This window comes from Cryptomeria japonica, chromosome 6 (assembly GCF_030272615.1).
Source record: "Cryptomeria japonica chromosome 6, Sugi_1.0, whole genome shotgun sequence".
NCBI lineage: Eukaryota > Viridiplantae > Streptophyta > Pinopsida > Cupressales > Cupressaceae > Cryptomeria > Cryptomeria japonica.
The window spans coordinates 119,266,577-119,278,140 of NC_081410.1; the positions used below are offsets into that span (position 1 = coordinate 119,266,577).

At 35.4% G+C, this 11,564-nt stretch overlaps 1 protein-coding gene across 4 annotated transcripts in view; it reads left to right on the forward strand.

Moving 5' to 3' along the window:
• LOC131053733 (fatty acid amide hydrolase) overlaps positions 1 to 8,568 on the forward strand; it is a 237,331-nt gene extending 228,763 nt beyond the window's left edge. For all 4 annotated transcript variants that reach the window (XM_059207212.1, XM_057988365.2, XM_059207213.1 and 1 more), the window contains 2 exons: positions 8,078 to 8,128; positions 8,232 to 8,568. In XM_059207212.1, coding sequence (XP_059063195.1) covers positions 8,078 to 8,128; positions 8,232 to 8,240 — 60 coding nt within the window. In that variant the 3' untranslated portion in view covers positions 8,241 to 8,568. The remainder of the gene's footprint in view (positions 1 to 8,077; positions 8,129 to 8,231) is intronic.
• Positions 8,569 to 11,564: the final 2,996 nt, after the last annotated feature.

Here is an 11,564-nt window from a genome sequence, read left to right on the forward strand (position 1 = left end):
ATATTGTTTGTGGCACAAATGGCACTCCCATACTCTGCCACCCCCTGAATTTTTTTTCTTATCTTTGTCAACTCTGGTAGCAAATTGTAATAGAGGTTTTTTGGGGTTGAATGGGCCTTTTGCAAAATCTTTGAGGATTTGGGAAGGACATTCTTTGGGGCTATGGTTGAACTTGGTGCCCCTACTACATTCATATTTCGTGAAGTCTCCCCAATGGCTGCCCCACTTCTAGTTCTATGTCGAGTTCTTTGAATTTCTTCAATTCCAACTTCTTCATTCTCACTACCACTCTTATAGCTGCTCATGATTTTGTTTGTATGAGAATGTCAAATAGAGCTGCAAGTTAAAAAATAAACAAAATAAACCCACAATGCCCTCCCTTTTTGTTCAAAAATTTGAAAAACACTTGGAAAAACTTGAAAAGATCTTAAACAAATTGCAAAAACAAATGAAAAATGAAAAACATACCTCTAGTGGAATAGATTTGATGGCCTAAGCTCCTCTTTCACCTGCTGTTCACTCCTTAACCAGCTGCTCCTTCTCTTCTTGCTGCTCTTTTCCTATTTTGCAAATGTAAAAATGAGTGTCTTTTTCTTCCTTTTGCTTGTTTTATGCATTAGATTAGGGTTTGTTATATTTTAATGTTTATTTGGGGTCTTGGTGGGGCCAGCCGAACCTCTATTGTAAATTTAAAATGTGTTTTTTTAAATTAATTTTGGACACTACAAAATTCTGGGCAGTAGGGGACAGCCAGTTGTCCCTGGGACAGTCGGAGGACACCAAGGTGTCCCCTAGCTGTCCTGGGGATAGCTGGCCATCTCCTATGGCCCACAAACTGTCCCAGAAATGTCCCCTAAAATTTTGCAAAAAAAGGGATGCTTAGTAAACAACAAATTCCCGTCTTGTTGATGTGCTTTTTATGCACATGCGAACACAGAATAAAATTCCTAAAGGTACCTTATCCTCTCTTGAGCAAAGTTTCCCGATTGCTGAAGATCTCGCCGAAGGATCAGTCGAGGCAACTCCAAGGTTCTTGTATGTAGGTTCTCTACTCATGGATAAGCTCTTTGTGGTATGATGTGATTTTGCTGGAATCACAAGGGGACTTACACTTGATGACTAAACGTCTGATTTGTTGGAATCACGAGTCCTATTTACTAACTGGAAGACAAACAAATGGCAAAAGATGCAAGGTTCTCAGTCGGGCAAATTCATCCTTAAATACAGAAAGGCAAACTCTCACCATGCATCTCTCATACTCAGGCAAATTTTCACTCAAAATGATCAACTAAGGTAATTCGTTAGGACCATGATCAATCCAGATGCAAGTTGTTTTCCCAAAATCCCCATAATCAAAATCATAATAACTTTCAAGGCTAGGATTAAGGAAGAGACAACCTGGCATATTTCAAGCTTAGACGGAACTTTATTGTCGGAAGCAAGGTCACCAGCTGCTTCAGGAGGTCGCCATTGATGATGAATCATTCCACGAGCATTCGCAATATGTTGACCTTGATTTGGAAAGTCCTCTTGAAATAAGCTCAGCGCCCCTTTGAATAGCCCAAGATTCTCTGTTTTCACTAAGATATCTTGCATAAACCAGGCATCTTCATGAAATTTTGTTAGCATATCCTCAAAAACCAAGCACTCCCTGATGGATTGAGCTTCAAACATTTCCTCTAGTTGATCAAAGATAATCTCAGGTCGCCTTTCTCCTTCACGCATAGTCTCAGGAGGTCGGAGCTGATGATGGATCATATCACTCATAGTAACTTGCTTATCTTGAAAAAAATTTGGCAGTGATTCCATTTGTGTTTCCTCTACAAGATCTTTCAATGCACCTTCAAATATCATGAGAGTGAGGACGTCCTTGAGTGCCTCCTCGAATTGTCCTTCATATCTGAGCTCACTTATGATAATTTGTAGCTCTTGGTTCAATATGTCAACTTGATTGACCTCTTCAAGGATGCTACTTGAAACCTCTTGTATTTCACTCTCAAGGATCTCGTTTTGTAGTATAAATGAGAATTTTTCAAGGAATGAGTCATCTTCTCCTTCGATTGCTTGTTCAACTCTTGGATCTTCCTTTATCATTGTTTGAGTATTCTGAACTGATTCTTCAACTTTTGTTTCATGGTATTCCTTTTCAGGTGCAAGGCATGGCGATTTATCCACCGTAATACATTGTTCATCTGGTGCATTTGTATCGTCAATGTACAACTGATCCTTCTCACAATCAGATGCTGGAGCAATGTCCTTTTCATAGGTTATCCTGAATTCAGCTGCGAGATGTGCACCCCAAGATCTGTTCATGATGCACTCTTCCTCGGAGAAAGTTGGCATTCCAAACTGGTTTCTGACTTGATTGATAGCCATTTCACATACTAAGCAAGTAAATTCAGAGTGAGGTGAGTTGTGAATTCTACACCACAATGGTAGCAATATGTTTTCTAAACGCATTTCACCATTCAAAATGAGCTGACTCTCGATCATCCACAAGAAGCTTAGAAGAGGATCCTTGCTTTCTGGGACACTGAAGCTGCCTTCTTCTGTTTTTGGCCTGGGGACATCCCAAAAGAAGATTTTTCCCTGCATTGCCGATTCCATCCTTGATAAGTACTTCAAGCAATGCATTTCATCATGCTCCTCTGTCTCGTGAACTCGACATTGCCCTGGTCTTGCAAACTCGGACAATCTGCATGGATAAAGTTGTGTATCTAATCTCCACCAAAGTTCAGGAAAATCAACTTGTTGCTCCTCGTGAAACTGTTGCCGCTCCATTGAGAAATCTTTTCTTTTTTGATTTTTTGATTTTTGATTTTTTTGGATTTTCTATTTTCACCTTTTTTATTTTATTTTCTGGAATAAGAGAGATCTTGAATATCTCAGATTCAACTTGAACGTTCAACTGGTTCCAGCTTGATTCCTTGTTTCCGTAAGTCCAACTAATGACCCAACGATCACCTTCCTTCTTTGTATCACTTCCGTCGAGTGTTTGAGAAAAGGCTTTCCACTGATCTTCCTTGGATTCAAGAGTTCGTATTCGCTCACCTTTCTTTTGCTTCAATTCTGTCGAGCGTGGAGGAGGGTAAAAAGTTCTGGATAATTTCTTCAAACGCGATGTGACTTGACAAGATCCGACGTTCAAATGCTCAGCCCTCCTTCTAGCGCCAATTCTGTTGATGTGTTTTTTATGCACATGCGAACACAAAATAAAATACCTAAAGGTACCTTATCCTCTCTTGAGCAAAGTTTCCCGACTGTTGAAGATCTCGCTGAAGGATCAGTCGAGGCAACTCCAAGGTTCTTGTATGTAGGTTCTCTACTCGTGGATAAGCTCTTTGTGGTATGATGTGATTTTGCTGGAATCACAAGGGGACTTACACTTGATGACTAAACGTCTGATTTGCTGGAATCACGAGTCCTATTTACTAACTAGAAGACAAACAAATGGCAAAAGATGCAAGGTTCAGGAAGTCTACTCTACTACCTAGAATGCGAGAAGATGGATGAATGACTAGGTGGAGTCCTACTGGGCTAGGTCTCACCATCAGGCTTGATCAATTCGACACCAGCTCAATGCGATCTTCTAAGGGGTGCTTCCAATATGTTCAAATCGTACACCATCAGACACTGATCACCATTCAAGATAATGCATGAAACAATAGACGTGTAACGACTTATGATTGAGCTCATTTGTTCCAGTTGACCACGCAAGGCGCACTTACCATCAGCAAGAGGCTAGTGGTTTGGATTAGACGGATTCCACACAGGTGCATTCAACAATTTTCTTCATTCAATCTAATCATCTACCATCTAGAATTGAAGATTCAACAAGAAACCATGCATATTGCAAGAAACGACACACTTCACCATAACTTCAATGAAAATGGAGTTTATTTACAATCAATGGCAACAATTTCTTGCCTTGCCCTCCTATTCTATTCTAATTGCTATTCTATCAACTGACTATCCACTAACTATTTACCTACTATTTTTCCACTATTCACTAACTACTTTCTATTAGCCTTTACAAATGAAGAGTCGGGGCTTATATAGTGCCCTTAATACAATTCAATGGCTAAGATCAATTTGAGATCAATGGCCAAGATTCTACAATGAAAACCCTAATTAGGGTTTGTTACAACAAACTCAATTCTGACCAAAATAATTATATTAATTGGACACATGTCTTCTCTGGAATATTCGACCAATGGATAGCTGGGGTAGGTACATCGAAGTTTGTGCCACCTTTAATGAGTCAGGTACATCGAATGGACATGCTGAAGTGGACCAATCCAACTGGGGGAGTGATGACTGGGATGCCACCTTGTCTGACACTTGTAACTTGGTAGATATTCAATTTGATGTTGCTAAGAAGCTAGCTTTAATTAACTCTTCTGAAACTATCTGCTTCTTCAACGAACCCTTGCTCTGACTTATTTTGTCTTTGATGTGCAGGATGATGATGTACCTCGCCTTGGAATGCTGGATTAGAAGAGGCTATTCCTGATGATGCTTGACTAAAGAAGGCCATCCTTGTCGATGCTAGACTAGAGGAGGTCATCCTTGTCCTGACTTGATCTTCTTTGATGAGGGTCCGCCAAGTAATTGATCCTCCGACTCCGGGGCCGCCATTTGATGCCTACACAAAAGATTTAAAGTTAGTCTTTGATCATCAAACCTTAAAGCACGAAATTTAGGACAATTCAAGGGTATAACTTAAGATATTAATTTGAAAAAGACATGATAAATCAAGAATTATACATTTTCAAATAAATTTTGAATGGAAATTGGATTTTCAAGACTTAGACTTTACAAAATTGCTATGAAATCACAATAAGTGTTGAATAAGAACTTCAAAAAAATTCTTCATTTTGCATGCTTCCAAATCTTTAAATGATGTTCAATCTTCACTCCAAGAGACCCTACATATCACAATTTAGCCAAAATTAGTGAAAAATGAGCATCAAATAAGATTTTCGCTCTGGACCCTCTGGAAGGGTCAGGAGCGAAATCTTCATTCTAGGCCAAATTGCTCAGTCTTTAAGTTTCAAACCATTCCACAAGACAAGGTTAGATCATTTTCAAGGCCAGGAACCGGATTGCAAGCTCAAACAAGGTGGCAAATGAAGTTTATGATGAATTTCGCTCTGGACCCTTTGGAAGGGTCAGGAGCGAAATTCCTCTTCCAGGCTAGAATCCATCATTTTCTTCAAGGTTTTCAATCATTTCCAATTTTCCCTTCAAAATGCCTTGCAAATCAAAATTTGGTCAAATAAGGCAAGAAATGAGTCCTAGGTTGATTTTCGCCTTGGACCCTCTGGAAGGGTCAGGAGCGAAATTCGCTTTGGACCCTCTGGAATTGTCAGGAGCGAAATTTGACTTTTTGAACTCTCCGTCAAGATCATTTTATGGAATATAACATTTAAGTATAAGAAACTTTAAGTTATATTCCATATATACTTTCAGGATGTTTGAGAGTGGTTTCAGACCTCCAGGAGTTATATTGCAAAATCTAGTTTTTGGAGGATTCTTCAGTTTTCCAGACTTAGTCAAATTTCAGGATCAGGACATTCCAAACTTAGCCAAATTTCAGGATCAGGACATTCCAGACTTCATTTCATGCAGAACCTGCTATCCAGGTGATCCCCTTGGCGACACTCAAAATGCAAAGGCTAACAGACAAAACCCTAAAAGACCCAGAAAACAAACCCTAGAAAGAAAAAAAAGCAAGGGTCCCTATTTGCAATGGGGCGATGTGTGAATATGGTCACAACACGTCCCTAGTACGGGCCTGAGGGAAAAAAGCCAGGGGACACGTACCCATGGAACATAGGGTAAAACATATCAGAAATTTCATTGGTATTGACTAGCATGTTGCAAATATCTCTATTTTTGGCCAGCATTGAAGATGTATCATTTGTCCATTTGATATTGCTTAAAACCTCTATATTAAAATTCAATTGAAAAAGATAGTTCACACTATATGAAAACTTTTTAATAATGGAGGTGGTTTTTTTCTGAGCAGTGGGGATCTACAATTTAGCCTGAAGATCATTCCATCTAAACAAATTGCAATTTCTAAAAATTTTACACAAAATTTACAACCTTTAGTAGAGAAACTCTTAGTAAGAGTAAGACATTATTATATTTGAGTTTTCCCTAAATAGACCTATAGCTAACAAGGGTTCCATTAGTCCTAGAAAAAGCCTCATGTCCTTGGACCGAGTGTTTTATAGACTCCTAGGCTCTCCAAATGATGCAGAATGTTGAAGAGCCACCGCTTGATTGGAAACTTTACAAACAATAAATCATCAGGGTAAAGGCCCTTCCAAAGTCTGTCTCTCTAAGGAGACTGCCTTTTTCCTTGTAGATTATGTTGCCCAAGATGTATATTATTATTCATGGGGATATTCTTTTCGTGCTGCCTGATCTTTTCAAAGGCTAGCAACAAACCTTTGTTTTCTCTCATTTAAAAATAAAAAAAGTTACCTATTTTCTTTGGATGACTTCCTAGGGTTAAAGTGCCAATTTTCAAATGTTAACTTGGGTTTTTTTTGCATTTTTTCTATTTATCTTCATGCTGGATCAAACTTTCAAAACTGTACTTTTTTTTCTTTTTTTAAATATTAATGTCAACCTTTAAGTCGGTCAGCAATCCGGAAAGAGGATAAAGGTTTTACAAAAAAAGTGAATGATTTTTACACCAAGGCATATTATATTACATATGAATGTAAAAGTGTCCGCATGTAATTTGACATGTTTGTGACACTTAAATGCATGATAAACAACTAAAATATTTTAATATTATTTTTTTAAATTACTTAATGCTAATTATATTTTCACTTCCACCTCTCAACTACCACTCACTCTACTCATGAGTCAATTTTGTTTATCTCCATCTAGTATTATTAATTAGAAATATAAAAATAAGAATATATTGAAACATAATAATATAATTATTTTTTAGTAATAATTTAAAATTAACTACAATATCATAATATAATATTAATTTAATATTAATTACAATATAATAATATAATAATTATTTTTTAAGTGAAATAATGAACAAATATGATATCTTTCAGTGTACTTTACCTATATTCTTCTAAATATAGATATGCTAACTTTAAACTATTTCATTCATCCACGCCCCACATCCCAATCACCGCTTGTCAAGAATTTATCACCTCCGACAATCTACGAACATTTCTTAATTCGAAATATAGGACTTTGATATGCAATGTGATCCAGCTAAAAATTATTATTTGTGACTTTACTAACATATAAATGATTGAGTTTTCATGACGAACAAGCCTCATATAACACAATCATCGAATTTTGGATAGCACACAATGACAAAAAAATCTGCTATGATAAATTTCATGTCTATTAATTTTAGTATTTTAAGATTTTGATCAATACTGACAATGCTTGTGAAAAAATGAAATAAAAGAGGCTGAAAAACATCATTCATTCAAGAATGAAGTTTAAGAAGATGCAAGAAAAGAAAACAGATATTTATCTTGAAAAAAACTTATGCAATACAAGTCAATAGGCAAATATATTATTATTCAAAACAGAGGAATATTTGTATAGATATAATACTTTTGTTATGGTGCTATTTTTTAGGAAACAATACTTTTGTTTTGTATTGAAGAAGATTTGAACTCAGCGCCATCTAAATGCCTACAACATGAATTGTCATCAATACTTTTGTTTTAGATCAGTTAATGTTTTTTTTGTTAAAGATTGAAGAGATACTGCATTTTAGTAACACTGTTTCAAACTGGTATAAAAAAACCGCCACAATGCAAATAATATCTTTTTTTTTCGAAGTCACGCAAACAGAAATAATAATATATATAGATCTGGTGCCTACCTTTGGATATCTTTCATGAACGGTTCTATAGTCCATGAATTTCTTTACTGCAAAGTCCAAATGTACAAATTTTGCAGTAAAAGAGGCTTTTGGTTGATTCCTGTATCTTTATAAAATGAAAATTTAGAAGCAAAGATGAATCAGGGATCTCAAAAATGTATTGATGGTGGTGTGTTTACTTTTGCTTCACAGGAACTTGCGCCACCTCAAAAGAGACCAGCTGTATTTTTCGATTTTCTCAAGGTAATGTGCATAAATGTTCATCCTCAGAATTGTATATTCAAGTAAAATTTATATTTTGTTCCCAGCTATTAAAAAGTGTTGCACCTTATTGTGTGACTTGCAGAGAGTATGAAAACAAACTGTCCTTGGAATTCATCATTAAAGCCATGTGGAAGAACACATATGAATTATGAACACAAATAAATGTCAAAATTACTTTGATTCATATAGAAAAACATTCATCTGCACAAGTTTTGTTTTCGGGACTCTATACTAATATGCTGGCTGCATTCAATAATGGGTACCTCCCAATATTATTTGTATTTTACTGGTTAAATAAGTGCTATCAATTGATTGTATTATTGATGAAATTGTTACTTGTTTGGAAGGTACGTTACTAGGCATCTAAATGATGGTAGAATTATATTGGAAAAATATAAAATATCGTAGATGTTATATTATGTTTGGGTTTTCAATATAGATTACGTTATTCAATGATTTTTATAAAAGCTTTTACGTTTTTTAATTTTTACAATTATTTTTCATAAGTAGTATATTTTAACTATTTAACCTAAATCATGAATTATTGAATTAATATTATTAAATAATTATAAATTAACATTATGATCATAAATCTAACAAATTGAAGTATTGGATGATGTCATTCTATCTAGTTATTTTTCCAAACTTTTCTTTTCAAATAGTAATGATAGTTGGCATAAATTTTCCAAAGTTCATATTATATTTACAAGAATGCTTGTGGAAGAAACTATGTGTGTTTTTTAATCAACATTTTAAATTGCACTGAACAACCCATCATCAAAAAAACAAGAGTAAAAAGAAAGATTGTGAACTAAAGAGAGGAGCATGTAGAGAATGGATTGGAAATCCCCCATAACCAATCCCTTCCACTCTTCTAGAGGGTCTACACAAAGACGCAAAAAATTAAAAAAACACATCAAAATGGAGTCAAATAATGGAAGCTATGGGGAGGCTTGGCATCACTTGCAATATTGTAGACAAGCAAATTGTTCCACTCTTTCACAACTTTGCTTTCTACTAGAAGCGACAGGTATATATGGTTTGATGAATGGGGAGATTTGGAATTGGGTATGGACATCCATCAACAATTAAAATGATATAGCAGATGTTTGAGGATTATAGATCCCTATGACCACTTCTTTGAAGACGTGATGTGAGAGAGAATAGGGGGATTCGGAGAAATGTTTGACCACACGTAAGATGAATGAATGAATGAAAGATTTTAATGGCCTCCACGAGACTAAACAGTCTATGGGACCAAGAAAAAACATCCTTAATTTATCTGCACTCTTTTCGATGATGGACCTTGTACTATAAATTTTGACAAGGAATTTGGTCGTCTAGTTAATCTTTTCTTCCTCAAATAACCGGTGCATGTTAGCTTTCAAGCCCTTTTCGTACTGAGTATGAATATCCTCATAACTTGTGCATTCCATGATGAAGTGTCATTCTGTTTCTACCACCCCCTTATTACAAAATATGCAGGCTCTTTATTTCCAAGTTTTCTTGGGAATCTTCCACCTACCAGTCTCACACCTAAGATAGTGCGATCACGTCCTCAATTGTGCAACTAACAACCTCACTTTCCCTTTAATAGTTGCCCCTAAATATGTTTTTTCACCATTGTCCTTAGTTGGGCTAAACTCTTTGATGTAGTATGTTTTCTTCCACCCAATCTATTTTGTCCACATATTTTTCAATCAAATAGCATTTTATTTCTTCATTGGTGTTAGGACATTCTTGCAAGTTGATGTCCCACTTGTTCATATAGTTATTTTTTTGCTTCATCCAAGCTTTTTTTACTATGGTTTAGCACTTCCTTCACAACCATTTTGGGCTAATGATGGTTATCCATGCTTTCAACCTTTTATAAATAACTTACCAACTAGGGTATCATAAATGCCTCCAACAGAAAAGTTCCCACTTTAGCCAAAAGAATTTCATATGAGATTCTGGTTTTAACTTTGAGATTGTGTGTTATTAGATGTTTATGGATTCTTTCTAGTTGTCTCCAATTGTAGGTTGGCATGTTGCTTCCCCACACTTTGTTGGAATAATTGTCATTGATGTCAAAGGGCCATCAATGGCAATTTGGGTAGAGTTTGAATAAATAATTTTTTGAGCAAATTAATGGCAGACCTAATTGAGTTTTGGTGCCTAAATCATAGACTTTATTTTGCCCTAAATAAACATAAATATTATGACCTTTTGGGCTGACTTAAGGCCATTTTAAATTTTAAAAAAAATTAGCACTCCCTAAAAAGGGACAAACTCCTCTCTAGGGCCGACCTTGTAAAGAGAAATTAAAATAAATTTTTATTTATTTTTTCCCTCAACAAGGTGCTAACCCCCAAAGAAAGGTGAGCCTGCCCTAGTGTAAGGGATTTTAATTAATAAAAATATAAATATATTGTAGTGCCCCTCTAATTCTATCATAGTGGAGAAGATATCATGGTATTGAACCTTTGCTTAGATGCAAATGAAGTAAGTACATTTGATATTAAATGTTAATCAATGTAGTTAGAGATATATGTTAGATTAAGTGGATTATTATGATGTTGACTCCGTTCAAGGAATAGTTATATGTTTGTTGTCATAGTGAAACAATATTGATGTTATTAATTAATGCAATTAATTAGATGATATTTCCATTGTTATGTTGTAATGGATAATTAGATGTTAAAGGGATGATGCGCATCATTTAAATATATGAGAATACATGTGATGTTAAAATCCTTTTGTGACGATTTTAGTACTCTAGCTATTTATATGTATCTGTATGTGCATGTGCATGAGTAGCATACATGAGGTGTGAATGTTCCAGTGACTACAAGTATAGGGCATTGACTCCACTTGGCTTCACAGATTTGAGCATGCACATTCCCAACAGTGGTTATTAGGAGATGACACATTGGCCAATTCCCTTAGCCTTGTCTGTCATACTCAGTTGGCTACAATTTGCCCCTATTCAGACTTGTCTGTCATACTCAGTTGGCTACTCAGTTGGCTTATATGAGTTTATACTTCAAATAGTGATTTTCACGATTTAATGGTTAATTATGATTAAGTGAGTTTTAATAGTATATTATATGATTTTGTAGGATGAAATAATGTTTGGATGACTGTTTAGGGGCTTTGAGATTTATCGAGGTTGAAAAGGAAGCAATCGTTCATTTCAACTGTGATTTAATATGGTATTGAATTTTAGAGTGTGAATAACTATTTGATATTTAAAAGAGATTATTTGATATTTAAAAAGAGCTTTATAGGGCATATTTGTGCTCACTTTAATGTGCATTGCATAATTAGAGTAAATTGAAACATTTGAAAATTAAGAAATGCATTTTTATATTTAGCCAATTTTTTAGAGGAAAACCCACCTCCTTGCTTTATTTTTGGAAAATGGAGATTGAAT